The sequence below is a fragment of the Microtus oregoni genome, unplaced genomic scaffold (assembly GCF_018167655.1).
Source record: "Microtus oregoni isolate MIOR12 unplaced genomic scaffold, Mior012 000117F_ref0000505, whole genome shotgun sequence".
In the NCBI taxonomy this organism is placed as follows: Eukaryota; Metazoa; Chordata; class Mammalia; order Rodentia; family Cricetidae; genus Microtus; species Microtus oregoni.
Genome location: NW_024544746.1, coordinates 907,742 through 924,567, shown reverse-complemented (window position 1 = coordinate 924,567; position 16,826 = coordinate 907,742). Strand labels below are relative to the sequence as shown.

The following is a 16,826-nucleotide window of genomic DNA, read 5'->3' as shown; positions in this document are numbered from 1 at the left end:
GTCTTAGGTAACTGGTGACGAAGTAGACAGAAATGGTTAATTTGAACGATTTGGATGTAAATAGATTCTTGATATTTTGGCATTAATATTTAAAAGCATTTTATTCCTACTTCTGTTTGCTGTGTGTGTGCACAGGTGCATGCACCACAGTGTGTTTGTGGTGATTCAAGTGCTTTTAATTGTTGAGCTCTCTTTCGAGCCCAGCAGCAGCAACAGTAAAAATAATGATAAAAGATTCCAGAATAACTGTTCCTTGTGTCCACCATGTGCTTCCGGGGTTTGAACTCAGTCTTCAGGTTTGATGACCAACTGAGCCATCTCTCTGCTGCCCTGCACTACCTGCTGTGATCGTGGTCCCTGTTGTGTGTGTCCGTGTCCCCCCCTATACCCCCCTAGCCCCCACCCGGTTTTAACTTCTTTTTGTTTTTGGAAACAAGGTTTCTCTGTGTAGCCCTGGCTGTCCTAGAACTTCCTCTGTAGACCAGGCTGCCCTCAAACTCAGAGATCCACCTGCCTCTGCTTCCTGAGCGATGGGATTAAAGGTGTGCGCCACCATACCTGGCTTCCTATGCTTTTTAAAAATGAGGCATGTTTTACTATGTAGTCCCGGTTTGCCTGGAATTTGTAGACCAGGCTGACTTTGAACTTGTGTTGATACTCCTGCCTCTTCCTCCTGAGTGCTAGGATTCCAGGTGTATGTCAACACCTCTGGCTTGGCATGGGTCTTGTTGAAAAGTTTTAGGTCAAGAGAGTACAGGAAGGTCTGACAATGTAGCTAGAGTCTGACCTGTCTAGCATGTGTATGTGGCACACAGGAGGGCAGACACGATTAATCTCAGGGGATTGATTTTAGACTGGTTTTGTTCAGCTGTCTGCATTCTTTCTGGGTTTAGGTGAGAAAGATCTTGCTTTACAGCTCAGGTTAGCTTCAGTCTTGTAAGTACAAGGGTTATGTGTACGGATCACTACACCTAGCCAGCACTCTGCGTTTCTGAGGGGCTTTGGGATCTATAGCTAACTACTTGCCAGCCTGGCTCAGGAGTTTCTCTGATCTGCCCATGGCAATAGAGATGCAGCTGGCAGGGTAAGCAGGGATTCCTGCGTAGGGGCTGTAGACTCCAACGGGAGGTGGGACAACCTGCTGGGCTCTAACCGAAGGTTCACTGGAGGTCCTGCCAGAGTGATCACCTGTTTCTTGTCTCTGTGTGGCTCCCAAGTTTTCTGTTTCTCCTTTCTCATTTGGGGTGTGCATCAAGCATTAGATTGCGCTCAGACACTGGAGGCCCAGTTGCTGTTCATTCCTTGCCAGTTATGCCAGTGGGTTGAGATTCCTTTTAGTGACTTAAGCCAGTTAGACGTGTGTGCCTTTTATTCGAACATCTTCAAATTCCAGTGTTGAGGGAGAGAAATTCTCTCTTTCCTTCCTCCCGTGGTGTAAAAAGGGTTCCCAGAGGCTTAGAAAAGTTGTCTCCTACCCCCCCCCCCCAGCTGGGTGTGTTGGCAGGGAGGGGAAGATGAGACCCAGATCTCTGCTGTTGGGGCAGAGTGCCGTGGTGGTTTGGCATCTGTACCTCTGCTCTATCTAGAGAGATTTGCCCTGAGGATGGTGAGCAATTGTCTGACGCAGACACCTGAAATCCCGGGAAGTGGACGAATGAAACCGTGGATCAGCAGCCGTGGTGGTCTCTCGCCTTGGGCTCGCAGTGCCTGACTCGGCCTCCCAGAAGCCCAAAGTCCTGCTGCTTGGGGCAGCGGCGTCTCCGGTCTCCCACTCGGCTTTTCTTCTCTCATTTGGAGGGTCACTTGGGTCTGGTCTGGCTCCAGGGCAGAAGGAAGTTACACTTAGTGGGTGGAGCAGTTTCACCATGGGCTTGTCAGACCTGAAGGCAGAGGGCTGGGTGTCCTGTGCATGATGAAACTTGCAGGTGTATTGTGCTTCAGGATTGCATGTTTCCTTTGATGCACTTGGCTTCATTTTTATCCACCTGTTCATTAGTGTGGGTTAGGCGAAACAGGTGAACCCTGAACAAGTCACATCGAAACTAGGATTGATTTTATTTCCCTCGAAGCATAGCCTCTTGCTGCATCGATTCTTAACTCCCGTAGGACCGAAACAAGAGCGACTTCACTCTCTGGAAGGCCCCTTTACTCTGGAGTATTTATAATATAAGTACTTATAAGAACATTTGAGAATGGAAAACATAATTTAAATAAAATTAAAGTGTTAAATAAAATTAAAAATGTATTTGTGGGTTTCCCTCAGATTCGGAGTTTCTAACTACTGTGGCTTCTCTGCTTTTCCTGCGGTGGCCATGATGGTGTAGGAAATTCTGTTCCCAAACACAGGCTGCTGGCAGGGAAGGTTCTGCCTGTGTTGATTGGTAGCAGGAGATGCTCTTTTGTTTACCGTCTGTTAGCACCGTATCTCTCCTTCACAGTGAAGTTTTCTTATTTTTCCCATTTTTAAGTTCTTTAAGTTTTCCAGGCACGGTGGCACATGGCCACACCACTCAGCTCTGCACAGAGGCAGGTGGATCTCTGAGTTTGAGGCCAGCCAGGTCTACGGAGAGAGTTCAAGGATGGCCAGGGCTACACCGAGAAACAGCCTCGAAAAATAAAAAACAAAACAAAGAACAAATAAAATTCAAGGTTTATTTTACTATTGTCTAAAGGTAGAATTCTTACTACAATATGGTTTGGGGGCATAGCTTAGTAACTTGTTTAGCTAGCATTCTTGAAGCCCTGGGTTTTTTGCTCAGAACTGAAAACAAAACAAAACAAAAACCCACAAAATTCTACCCAAACCCAGCAACCTCATAAACAGTAGTATTAAAGCTCACAAAAGTACAGGAGGCCAACCTGGTCTGCAGCACCACTTCTAGGACAACCAAGGACAACAAAGAAACCCTGTCCCAAAAAACCAAAACAAACCAAATCAAAACAAACAAAAAAACAACCCCCCCAAAAAAAAAACCCTCAAGAAAGCTGAGGGCACCAGGATCTACAGGCCCATCCCAGGCTGCTACATGGCACCAGTAGACACGGTGTCTTTTCTTACATGTGGTTGTGGTTTAAAGGATGAAAGAGATCAGGTGCCTGGGTACAAGTGACTGTTGACTGGATTGCCTGCGTGGACAGGCATGAGGGACCAGTGTCCTGGACTTGGCTCTGCCTGGGCCTTCAGTCTCCTGACCAAGCTGTCCTGGCTGTGGCCTCTCAATAGGCTTTAGCTGTTTTTGATTTCATCTCTCCTAGTGGCCTGAGGCATAGGTGTGGTACTTGGCTGACAAACTTTTCTTGCCTTAGAACTGTGTGGAGACTGATCGGTACCCAGCATGCTCTTTAGACAGAACTTAGCCTATTATGATTTTGTGGACTTTGGCTTCTTTTGGGGGGGCTTCTGGTGTCTGGAGATGCTCAGTATGCGAAGGGCGGAGTGTCTGGATGGTTCTGCCTTGATGCTCAGGGTAGCTTTTCTTTTTGTTCTATTTATTTTTATATATTTTGTGGGTGTGCTGTGTGTGTGTGACATAGCACTCACGTGGAGGCCAACTTGCAGAAAAAATTCTCTCCTTTCGTCGTAAGAATCCCAGGAATTGAACGCAGTCCTGACAGCAGCAAGGGCCTTTTCCCACTGAGCCATCTTGCTAGCCCCAAAAGTCGGGTTTTGGGGTGGAGAAAATGTATGACAGTGTGGGGATCGAGCACTGAGTGCTGCGTGTCTGTAAATTCAGGGGAATAAGTTCCTGTGTTCTCGCTCTATCTAATTTCATGTAGCTCAGCATTTTACATAGGTGAGCCCCGTAGGAACATGTCTGTACATGCCGGCAGTGCAGGGGAGGGACTTTGTAGGTCACAGGCCTCATCCTCCTTATTCCTGTGCTGGTGTGAGCTGGGTTACTGCTGGAGGCTGAAGAGCTGGTGCACCCCACACCCCCCTTTAGCCTTGGCTGTGACTTCTGTGGCAGGCCATTTGAATACTTCACAACTCCACCCGCCTCTTTCCTCTGACCTGGCCCGTGGACAGATGTTGATATCTGGTTGCCCATACTTTCCTTGGCCTTCCTTCTCACAAGCTTCCCTCAGGCCTTGGCTGTTGACACCCCATCTCTGCTTTGCCCTTGATCCTTGTTTCCTGCTCTCTGTCCTTGTTTAGAGCCCTCATTCTGTGGGTGCACTTGAGACACCTCTGGAGTCACAATCTCACCTCACGCCTGTTGTCCTCCTTAGCCTTGTAAAGTAGAAGCCTGACGGTGGTGGTAGCGGTGGTGGTGGTGGTGGTGGAGGTGTTGGCGGTGGTGGTGGTGGAGGTGGAGGTGTTGGCGGTAGCGGTGGTGGTGGTGGTGGAGGTGGTGGTGGTGGGTGTATGAGAGAGGAAGAGAGACAGAGACTCAGAGACCGAGACTGTCTCTGCCTGTGACTTCTATGCCTGCTGTGTTGTTTGGTTCTCTCGTCTCCTTTGTCTTGTCCAGAGCATCACCTGGCTTTCCAGCCACCCCTCTATGATGCCTTATTCCCACCCCACACGTCTCATCCTGTAGTGTGGCTCCTTAGCCTGTTTTGACCTCACTCAAGCCTGTCCTGTCTGCTGTGCCCAAGCAGCACAAGTCTTTATCTTTTGATAGCAGGGCAAGCCATCCTACTTTGAAGTAGTTCCACGGGGCCTTTGTTGCAATTTATGTAAAATAGTCTCACACTAGCCCAGAATGGAGTATAATAAAGGTTTATTTAATAGGGGGCGAATTCACAGAAAGATTAGTGATCTGCAGTCCTCTGCCTGTGCTGGGAACTGGAACCGAATCCAGTAGCCAAACAGTGTTGAAATTAGTATAATTTCTACGTGATTATTTCGGTTCTGGGAGACTGGGAAATGGATGAGCAGTTGCCGCTCACAGGCCCTTAATATCGTCCTTGTTGTTGGGGTCCCCGAAGTTGTGTGCTGTTCCACGGTCAAGACAGCATTCTCTGTATGTAGTAGGCCGCCCCTCAAGGGACTAGGGAGTGAGACACTTCAGAAGGAAGATCTGCCAAGGACAGGTTGGGGGTCTTCCTGCCATCTGTGCACAGAGGACGGCGGTATGTCATCAGTACACCAAGTTTTCCAAGCTGGGCACCCGGCACTGTCCTCATGCTTGTGTGTGGACTGGTTAGCTCAGGTGATGAAGTCTTGAGCGTCTGTATGGCTGCTGGCCAATGTCTGTTCATTGGAGAAGCTAGGTCCTTTGTGGCCAGTGGGTTGGTCAGCCCTCTGTGGCTGAAGGTCATGCTCTCGCTGTGGGACAACAAAATGTCTGTATCAGCTCCCTGAAATTGTTCCCTCTGTATCCTCTTTCAAAACTTTTGGGCAGTCGACACTTTGTCCTGACAGTGTATAGATCGTCTGTCCTTTGGACTAGGTCATTCTAGTGGCTTAGCCCCACCAGACAAGCCTTCTATCCCAACACCTCCCCGCTGTTTTGTTTTATGACAGAGGGTATAGGATCTCTGCATTCTGAGCTGTGTTCCGAGGAGTCATTGGAGGGCTCTTGACATAGAGTTCTGTAGAATCCAGGCTTGCTTTGAGCTAACTCATCCCCCTAACTCCAGCTCTGGACCGACAGGATTGTAGACATGTGCCACAACGCCCTTCTTGATCAGTCTGATACTCTCAGCCATAAGGCATCGCTGGCTCCTGTTGGCTTTGCGGGCACTGTGTGTACCACTGCCCCTCCGTGTGTCATGTCTTTGTGGTACCGCCTCAGCCTTTCCTTGCCTGTGCTTCTTTCCTTCCTCCGTTTGTTTCCCTCACTTCCACATGGGGCCAGTCAGTACTGACCTTGCCTGCATTGGGAAGTTTGGGCTTTGGTCTCTGACTTCAGGTGCCTCTGCCATACTGGGCATTCCTCCAGGTGCCCATGGCTCTTGCCTTTGAGCCTGGAAAGCTCCGTGGTGGTGGGCCACCCTCAGTCCTGTGCTCTCTGTGGGAGGACTTCTACCACACTCTTCCACATCCCTCAGGTATTGAGGAATGGTTATTTTTACTTAAAAAGCACTAGAAATTGAAATAAGGACAATAACACAGACTCGAGGGGTTGGCGTTATCTGCCCTTAACATTGGTCCATTTTCCTATTGTCTAAGGTCCTTCCTATTGGTGAGTTTTCTTTTCAGATCATGGAGGTTGCAGTGAGTAATTGTGTTTTTGTTGCTGGGAAGAACTGATTCTCCAGAACTGGCTGTGCTGGTACATGCTTGTCTGAGGCAGGACGATCATGAGTTTGAGGTCATCCGGCTCTGTAGGGAGATCCTGTCTCATATAAATGAGCAAACAAACCCGAACTTGATGTTTTAGCTTTCACTTTCTGAAATTCTTCTGTTAATGGGATAATTTCTTTTATTTATGTGTTAGAAGAGGGGGCTTTGTTTCTCTAGTAAGGAAACACTCTTTTCTGGAAATCTTGCCTCTGGGTTATGGTCAGACCTGAAACCGCCCAGCGGGTAGTTTTTATCCTGAGAATTTGGGCTGATCCCATAGTTCAGAAGTGTCCCAGAGCCACTGCCATCTAGGGAACCATCAAACTAGAAATGTCCAGGGCATCCATGGGACCCCTCAAAGAGCTGGGGCTGTGAGGGAAGACATGGTAGGAAACACCGCCTCTGATTCTAATGAGTTATTTATTCCCATCATTGACAGTCAGTTTCAGCAGTCTGCCTATTGGGCAGGTGATGCCTCTGGCTAGGATGGTGCTTCTGGGGCTGGGTCCTGCCCTGTATCTGAGCACCCCCTTTCTAATGTACTGTTCTTCTTGGGGGTAGACAGTCCTTCAAGACGTTTCCCATCTTTATTTTTATAAGCCAGTTGATGTGCTAGGCCTCCGTTTTCTAGACTCTACTTTGTGGAAAGAGTTTCTTCCCCCCTAGTGCTGGAAGAAGGACCTTCAGGGGTGACCTGTTGTTCTTATGCCTTTGCGTTGGCGGAGAGGCAGAGAGGGTAGATCCTCTGGCTTAGACAAGGACCTGACTTGGGTGCTCAGCCTAGGGTTGCCTGTGTGGGTTTTGGCGACTTCCTGTGTGATGTGTTTAAAAGCACCTTCTAGTTCTAGCATCACTGGTTTGCTAAGCTTTTCATGATGGAGAGCTTTCTTAGTGTTAGGACAGAGCTAAGGAGGATCGTTGTCTGTCCCACGCCTTGTCCCATCTGTGAGGTGGTCTGGGTATAGCAGCACCCTTCTGAGAGACCAGTGGTTACTCGTGGTAACCTGCTACCCTAATGCTGCACTTTGAGTTCGGTCTAGTGCTCGTCAGTGTTCCCAAGGTTCCAGATTGGTGAGCTTCTCAGAGACCTTGCATTTTCTGTGACAGCCACACCTGAGCTCCAGTGCAGGGACCTTTCTCCAAGGGCCTGGGGTGGAGTTGTTTTTCTTGGCTTGAATTTGGCAGTGCCTTCAGGGAGCCTCAAACCAGCACCTCTTGCTTGGCAGCAGGGTGAACTTGCTTCTGTGTGGCTCTTCAGCCTGTGATTTACAGGGCTTGGAGAACATGCCCCAGGGAGGGGAAGCTAGCTTGGGTGGGGAGCAGTAGAAAGGTGCGGTGGTGGTTTAGGATGATTACTGGGAAACTCGTTTCGTTTGCACCTTGCACCGAGCTAGTTTCTAGAACAACAAAAACAGATGTGGTTGCTCCTCCTGCGTTGAGAGGTGTTTTTTTCCAAACTGTTGGTGGTATAATTGCCTTGGTGCTGCCTATGCTTTTCAGAAAAGCAGGTGGCTCTATGTTAGTTCCGATTTTATGCATCCTCAAAAGAGAGGCGTGTGTATGAATCAGTGCAAGGGCTCAAGTTCCTCTGAAGCCGAGAGTCATTCTCCCCAGGGCAGGGCAAGCACTGATCAACATTGGAAAGGTTGAAGTACTGTGAAAAAAAAAATTTTTTTTTAAATGAAGTATAGCCCATGCTGGCTGGGAACTTGTGGCTCTCGTCTCTTGCTCCAGCCTCCTAAGTGTTGTGGAGATGCCTTTTATATGAAAAAAATCAAAATCCCATATTCATTTTTCTACCTCATTTTCCTGGGTGCTCCATGAATAGTTGCCCCTCACCCCCACCCCCGGGACAGCTCTGGCTGTCCTGGAATTCACTCTGTGTAGTTGGTTATTTTTACTCTTTGCCCTTTGCGTGCCCACCACCCAACTCCAAATAAATACATGGAGACTTATTCTTACTTACGAATGCTTGGCCTTAGTTTGACTTGTTTCTAGCCTGCTTTTCTTAACTTAGATTATCCCATTTACCTTTTGTCTCTGAACTTTACTTTTCTCTATTTTATATACGTTTCTTTTCTTCTTGCTCCGTGGCTGTCTCTCATTCTCAGTAATGAGTCTGTGGTCATCGATACCACTGCAAAAGAAGCTTCCTTGTCCATAGCAGCTGGCAGTGCCACAGATTATGACTTCTGCATGATTTGTGGACATCAACATAGTTTCCAATGACAGCTTGGATCATGGACGTCAGCTTGGTCCTCTGTGGGCAGCGTGGATCATGATGCCAACACAGTGTCCAGCAGAAGCACCGATCATGGATGTTACATAGCCTGGGAACAGGACCTTTGAGAGCTCCAGGCTGCTGTGCATCTCTCTACTCTTGGTGCCAGCCACCCTGCCAGGACCCCAAGCACTGTCTTGTTTGCAATCTGTGGGTAGCGCTGCAGCTCCGTTTTTCCTGCCCTCTGTGGCAGCTGCAGGAGCAGTGGCAGCTGGACACTGGCCTAGTGATGGGGTGAGGCTGGTCAGTGGTGGCCCTAACCTGCCACTGCCCGAGGACTAACCCTGCTTGGTAATGACATGTTCCTATACATGTGACTGCTGGTGTGTCTCTGGTTCTCCTTCTCCCCGCTACTCACCTCTCTGTTCTGTATTACATTAATCAAATTAAACTGTATTACATTAATCAAATCATTTAATATTATTAAATTTAATATTAAAATATTAAATTATAAATTATGTGTATATGTGTATGTTTGTATGAGAGTTTGTCATGTGAGTACAATGCTTATGGAGGCCCCAAAAGGCTGTTAGACCCCTGGAGTTACAGGTGGTTTTAAGCTACCTGATGTGGGTGTTAGGAACTGAACTTGGGTCCTCTGGAAGAGCAGTACATACTTTTAACTGCTGACCTTTCTCTCCAGCTTCCACAGCTGCCTTTTATAAGGTTGAGAAGGCTCCTCCTCCTTTACAATTTATTGAGTTTTCATCAGGAAACTAATCGTGTATTTTTATTTGTTGTTATTTTAATTTGCTATATAGCACATTAATGGATTACTGGATATTAAACTAGCCTTGCATTCCTTGCCGATGAAGGATAAACCCCATTTGGTCATGGTGTAAAGTCCTTGTAAACTGCTTTTGGAGTCAGTTTGCTAACGTCCATTCAAGGGTTTTTATATCTGTATTCCATGGGTGTTGGTTGTAGTTTTCTGTTGTAATCTTGGCTATGTATTGGGGTAACAGTGACCTCAAACAGCCAGTTGGCAAGCATTTCCTCAGAATTTGTGCAGGGTGGTATTTTTTTTCCATGAATGTTAGCTAGAATTCAGTAATGAAGTCACTAATTTTTCTACTAGGATTTTATTTGTGGGAGGATTCTAAACCACAAACTCCATTCTTTACATGATATAGTTCTACTCCAAGTTTTTACTTATTTTGTTTTCTTAGAAAAATTCCATATATGTATGAACGTTCTGCCTGCTTATCTGTATGTGCACCACATGCATGCAGTATCCATGGAGGCCAGAAGAAGGTATTGGATCCTCTGGAACTGGAATTTCAGGTGGTTGTAAGCAGTCATGTGGGTGCTGAGAACTGAACATGGGTCCTTTGCAAGAGCAGCAAGTGCATTTAACTGCTGAGCCTTCTCTGGAGCACTAAAAGTTTTTTCTCTTTCTCTCTCTCTCTCTCTCTCTCTTGGTTTTTCGAGACAGGGTTTCTCTGTAGTTTTTGGAGCCTGTCCTGGAACTAGCTCTTGTAGACCAGGCTGGCTTCCAACTCACAGGGATCTGCCTGCCTCTGCCTCTGCCTCCTGAGTGCTGGGATCGAAGGTATGCACCACCACCGCTAGGCTAAAAGTTTCTATTTTTTGACCTATGCTAACTTCTTTTGAGGTATTTGCCCAAAAGGTCATGACAATCCTTTGCCATCCTTTTGAAGTCACTGCCCTTTGACTTTCTCATGCTCATTATTCTGGACATCCATCTACTTTTGTGTGTGTTTTGGGCCTGTGAGTCCAGGTCGTAATTATGGAAGGCAAGTGCATCTACCCCTGAGCTACATCCTCTGAACTTTTGTTGCTCACACACACACAGCAGTTCTGATTTCAGTGTGCTTTGGAAGTATAGGTGCTTTGAGGTCCATTATGCTTTAAGCGTGGTTGCCATTGTCTGTTTTATGGCTGTGGCCTCTGCTCCTGGCTGCTTTCTGGACAGGCACAAAGCCTCACATAGACACTGTGGACTTTTTAAAAGTGAAAAGGTGATGTGGGAGTGTCATATATCAATCTGTTGATTTCATTGGTTAATAAACAAACTGCTTGGCCTCATAGCTTAGAACATAGGTGGGTGGAGTAAACAGAACAGAATGCTGGGAGGAAGAGGAAGTGAGCTCAGAGACCCGACAGCTCTCCTCTCGGGGGCAGACGCCTCAGAGAGACGCCATGCCCCGCTTCCGGGCAGACGCACGCGATGAAGCTCCGACCCAGGATGTATGTAGGCTAGAATCTTCCCGGTAAGACCTGTGCTCACTGATTATTAGAGATGAGTTGATCAGGATATCAGAATTAGCCAGTAAGGGCTAGAGCTAAAGGGCCAAGCAGTGTTTAAATGAATACAATTTGTGTGTTGTTATTTCAGGGCATAAGCTAGCCAGGCAGCTGGGGTGCTGGGGATGCAGCCCCGCCACTCCTATCACTACAAAAAGGGTCTAACTTCCATATTATCCCCATGCGATTTATGATCTGGGCCTGAATTGTGTGAGTTCACAGTTTGCAGACCTGGGCTGTTTTTTATGTGCTGTGAGATAGTGGATGGACAGGTGGGCAGCAGGGTGCGGTCAGCCTCTGTCCCAGATGGTGGTCAGGGTGGCCAGTAGGGCCATGCTTTTCCCTTGTTTACTTCTGGTGTCAGACCAGCTCCAGAGTTACAGTGTACACAGTGCTTGTTTGTGTTGTGTCCAGTTGTGTGTGGCGGCTGAGTGTGGCAGGTATAGAGAGTGGGAACGTGCAGGGCCCTAGGGTCCACTGGCAGGTTCCTTCTGGGCTGCCCAAACTAAAGCTTTCCTTGGTGACACCTCCCTGAGGCCTCTTCATGTTCAAGGATGATTTTCTAAGCTGTGACATGGTGTTTGAGAGGTGACAGTTAAGGGCCCAAGTCCTAGGTTGCCATTCATTTGCTCTGAGTGTGTTGAAGAAATGCCATCTGTGGTTGTTGGGTCTCTAGAGAGAAATGAAGTTATGGGGACTTGTGTCGAGGATGATCACTCATGGACTGGAGTTGAGCTGGTGGAAAGAGCTGAAGGAAGACAGTGTGGCTTCCGCTAAGGGGTTGTGACTGCCAGCATTTTGAATCCGTGGTTGGTTGGTCCCAGTTTCCATGTGAGAGCTGAAGCAGCTGGGTTGTCTTAGCCCACTAGAGACTAGAGCTTACCTCTGCTCTAGTGCCTGGCACAGCTTGTGCCGCAGGACCCTTGTCTGGAAAGATTTTAGAGTTTGTGCCTTGTGATGCCCCAGCTTTCAGGTGAGACTCCCCATTGTCACTACCTGTTCTGCTTGAGCAGCTTGACAGTCTGGGGAGTCAACAAGCACCAGACTTCTGGTCTCTATTAATAGCACTGGGTGGAGCTGGAACTTGACATCAGGACCCGGGTTTTATGTTTTAATGTGTGTTTAATGTGTGTTTGTGTGGATGCTTATATGTGTGTGTCTGTGGATGTTTATACGTGTGTGTGTGTATGTATGTGTGTGTGTGATGTTTGTGTATGCCTGTGAGGACCAGCAGGAAGGGTCCAATGCAGATGACTAGACACTGATTGGACCTGAGTTTGCTTTTGGTGCATGTGTATATGTGTTGCTATATGCCATTACATGTATTTATGCTGGTTTTAAATGCTTATAACTTGTGTGTCTAGATGTGTAGATGTGTTTATGCTCATGTTTTATTTGCCTGTTTGTTTCTTGAGACAGGGTTCTTGTGTAGCTCTGGATACCTTGGAACTTGCTGCGTAGACCAGGGTGGCTGCGAGCTGATGGTGATCCTCTTGTCTCCATCTCTCAAGTGATAGGATTGTAGGCGTGAACCACATGTCCACTTGTGCTTGTGCTTTGCATGTGTGTAAATGTGTGGAGTCAGTGTGGCACCAGGACTCTAGTGAAAGAGAACTGGTGTTCCAGTGAGAAGTACCAGAATTCTGTAGTGATATGAGCGGCGGTGCTGCTTTCCACCACCCAGCTAGCTTATGCCCCAAAATAATTACACGGAAACTGTATTCTTTTAAATACTGCTTGGCCCATTAGTTCCAGCCTCTTATTGGCTAGCTCTTACATATTGATCTAACCCATTTTTAATAATCTGTGTAGCCCACGAGGTGGCTTACCAGGGAAGATCTTAACCTGCGTCTGTCTGGAGTGGGAGAATCATGGCGACTCCTTCGGCTTCTTTCTCCCAGCATTCTGTTCTGTTTACTCTGCCTATCTAAATTCTACCCTATTAGAGGGCCAAGCAGTTTTCTTTATTAGTTAACCAATAAAAGCAACAGATAGAAAGATGACCCTCCTCCATCAGAGTTCTAGTGAGGACCAGTGTTTCAGTGAGGGTCAGTGTTCTTAAAAAAAATTATTCATGTGTGCGTGGTGTGTGTGTGTGTGTGTGTGTGAATTTGGTGCATGCTTGACATAATGCGTGTGTAGAAGTCAGAAACAGATTCCAGGAGATCAGGATCAGTGTTCAGTTCTAACTGAAGGGCCAGTGTTCTGGTAAGCACCAATAATCTAGCGAGTATGCTAGAGAGAAGGACTTAGTTCTCGTGAAGTCAGATAGTTGTCTGCTGCTGCCCTGCAAATCTAGCACTGTGTACAGGGGGGTCTGCATGCTGTATGGCTGCGTCACAGGGAGGGTGAGTTGGGAGGTGCTAGGTCCAGTGGTAAGCTGTGGCAGAGGATAGAGGACTTCTGTGGAAGGCGAGGAGGGCGGAATCCTCCTGGGTTGGCTAAGGTGGTGAGAGAGGAAGAAAGACTTCCGTGGCTTCTCACCTTGGTGTGGATCCTCTGGTCTACAGCTCAGAGTTTGTACACAGATGACAATGATGAGACTTTGCACCTCTCTTTAGTTCAGTCTGTACGTACTGCAGGTTAGGATCAGAGCCCCTTGGAGAACTAGACTCCATTGGTGTGCTCTTGCTATGAGCAGACCTGTTGGAGGATTCCTTTTCTATACTTCCCTCTATCAGGAACTGACTTTCTTCACCCGGTGTTAGGTGGGCTTTTCTGTCCTGCCAGCCAGTTCCCAAATAACCACACAGAGACTTCTTATTAATTATCCAATAGCTAAGGCTTGTTATTAGCTAACTACATTAGCCCATATTTCTTAATCTGTGCTCGGCCATGTGGCTCAGTGTAGACCTTGTCCTCTTTTTCCTAGTGTCTTCTTAGTCTGGTTCTCCCACCTAACGGACCTTATCCTGTGCAGCTATAGGCCAGTCAGCTTCTTTAGTAAGCCAGTCACAGTGACATATATTCACGTGGTATAAAGGAGTATTCTACAAGTGTATGCTCAGCAAACATTCTGGAAGATGTGATGAGCTTGTTCTGATAACTTGTGTACATTTTAAACTTAGAAATGTATTTAAAGTATATTATTTTTTCAGGCTCAAATATTTAAGCATGGAAAACGTGAAGATTGTCTACCCTATGGTAAGATTAATTTAAAGAACAATATAAATATACTGCTCTGAGTTTGTGTGCTTCTGTGACACAGTGTATATAACAGTGTGTGTGTGTATATATATATGTAATAGTATATATATATATATATATAAAACAGTATTGTAACAGTACATATAACAGTATTACAACAGAATAAACATACTGCTGTGGGTTTGTGTGCTTCCGTGACACAGTGTATATAAATGTGTGTGTATATATGTAACAGTGTGTGTGTGTGTGTGTGTGTGTGTATATATATATCAGTATTGTAACAAAATAAACATACTGCTGTGGGTTTGTGTGCTTCCGTGACACAGTGTATATAAATGTGTGTGTATATATTTAACAGTGTGTGTGTGTGTGTGTGTGTGTGTATATATATCAGTATTGTAACAAAATAAACATACTGCTGTGAGTTTGTGTGCTTCCGTGACACAGTGTATATAAATGTGTGTGTATATATTTAACAGTGTGTGTGTGTGTGTGTGTGTGTGTATATATCAGTATTGTAACAAAATAAACATACTGCTGTGAGTTTGTGTGCTTCCGTGACACAGTGTATATAAATGTGTGTGTATATATTTAACAGTGTGTGTGTGTGTGTGTGTATATATATATCAGTATTGTAACAAAATAAACATACTGCTGTGAGTTTGTGTCCTTCTGTGACACTTTTGCTCAAGCATGCACCTGTAGCTTTGTATATTTGGACACTGTCAGGTCTTTGACTTTCTGGTTTTTGTTTCTTAATGTAACTATGATAATAGGAAATTGCTAGAGGCTCTGTAGTGAAGAGCTGAGTTTTGCAATGCTCCAAGTGCCCTGACTTAATCGTGGAGGGCCCTGGTCATTGTAGACTTGGTCCTACTATGGGACCTGGGACCGTAGAGCTGCTTTGTTTTCCTGTGTCACCGTCCCCCATTGCTTCACCCCCCTCCATATCTTAGCGCTTCTTCCCGTGAGTCATCCCGTATACTCATTGCTCTGTCCCTCTCACCTTCACCGTTTCATTTCTCCTTCATGTCCCTCCCCAACTCTCCCTCCCCATCGCCCCCTCCTCACTACACCCTCCCCCTCACCCCTCCCTGTTATTCCCTCTCCATCAGTCATCACTTCATCCCCTCCCCGCATCCCCTTATCCCCTCATCCTCTCTCCCCATCCCCTCTCCCCATCCCTTCTCCCCATCCCCTCATCCCCTCTCCCCATCCCCTCATCTCCTCTCCCCATCCCCTCTCCCCATCCCCTCATCCCCTCTCCTCATCCCCTCTTCCCATCCCCTCTTCCCATCCCCCATCCCCTCTCCCCATCCCCTCATCCCCTCATCCCCTCTCCTCATCCCCTCTCACCATCCCCCTCATCCCCTCTCCCCATCCCCCTCATCCCCATCCCCTCATCCTCTCATCCCCTCTCCCCATCCCCTCTCCCCATCCCCTCATCCGCCCCTTTCCATCCTCCCATCTCCCACTCCATTGGCTCTGTCTTCCCTTCTCATTCATTCCTTTGGTTCACCACTGCCCTCTTTCCTGGCCTCTCACTTCTGATCCCCATCACTCCATCCCCTTCCTCATTACTTCAGCTCTTCCCTCTTTCCTGCCACCCATTTCTCCTTCATTGTATCCTCTCACTCTTTCCCTGGTCTTGTCCCAATCCCTCCCATCACTCCACTACGTCATTCTTTCTCCTTCCTCCTCCCCTGTCCTTTCATTCCCCTCCCCGTGCTCCCTCCTCTTCACACATCATCTTTTGTTACCCATCGATTCTCTCATCCTCCCTGCCTGTGGCCTCGCACCCTTTCCCCGTCCCCTCACCTCTTTCCTCACTTCTCTTGTCACCCAGCCCATCTCAGAGACCTAGCCCTGTGCTTCTATCCTAGGCCTTAGTTTTGTCTGTAGAATGCCATTATCATATTCCGCCCCACCTTAGTTCCCCGGATGGCCAATGCATCCCAGGGTCTCGTGTAAGAGATCGTCCTATTATGCTCCCTTGGGGCTCAGTGTCCTGCCTCAGCATTGCCTCCATTCTAGCGTAGTGCTGAATGAGCACTCCTTGAATAAAGCAAACCCTAGAAGCACTGGTAAATTTGAATGACCTTTTTTTGCCCACACTTGTGCCTGAGTGTCCCTCAGGCCCTGCGTGATTGCTTGCAGCAAGATGGCTTCTCCTATGCTCTGGGCCTTTTCTACTTTTTGTTCCATGGTTAGGACAATGAAGAGGCTTCACTCTAGCAATTCTGGTCAGATAACTTGGGAAGAAAGAGGTCTTGCTCAGGGCTTCAGTGTGAATGGGGATTGACCCATTTCAGGGGTGCATGCCGCCTCCTGCCGCATTGAGTTGCATGTTCTCATCTGTAGCCAACACTGTGCTCCAGTGCCTTGATGGATGCAGACTCCCCGAGAGCAACCATACCTTGCTGCGGAAGCTTGGCGTGAAGCTCGTCCAGAGGCTGGGGCTGACTTTCCTGAAGCCCAGGGTGGCCACATGGAGGTAAGTTAGGCCTGTGACCTTGTTTTTATCTCAAGAGGAGAGGGCTGTGTGGGCTGAACAGCAAACGTCTTCTGCTTTGGTTTCCCCTTTGGTGTCTGAGTGTTTCTGGTTTTGAAGGAATAGTTTGTCTTTTGGCTATTTTCTGACTCAGTATCTTCAGCAGAATAGCTGAAGCTAGAATGGTAATGGGAGAAGCTTGCTCAGCCTTTCCCTAAGGTACTGCTCAGGTGTACCTCCAAGGTGTTGGTTTGGGCTCTTGGGATCTTGGGGGAAAGCTTTCTGGTCAGTCACCTCTCAGAGAAAACTTGGCTCACTTTGGAAGGTTTGTTCAGAAATCAAAGTGTCTTTTCTTGCTGGTAGATGTAACGTCTTCTAATGTCTCACAGCATTTTGGTGTTTTTTTT

The 16,826-nt window shown here is 47.3% G+C and overlaps 1 protein-coding gene across 1 annotated transcript in view; it reads left to right on the top strand.

The window, feature by feature from the left end:
* Nucleotides 1–16,826, top strand: part of LOC121444067 (tubulin-specific chaperone D) — a 147,584-nt gene that overhangs the window by 21,974 nt on the left and 108,784 nt on the right. Inside the window, exons 8-9 of the mRNA XM_041645813.1 lie at nucleotides 13,880–13,925; nucleotides 16,290–16,422. Coding sequence (XP_041501747.1) covers nucleotides 13,880–13,925; nucleotides 16,290–16,422 — 179 coding nt within the window. The remainder of the gene's footprint in view (nucleotides 1–13,879; nucleotides 13,926–16,289; nucleotides 16,423–16,826) is intronic.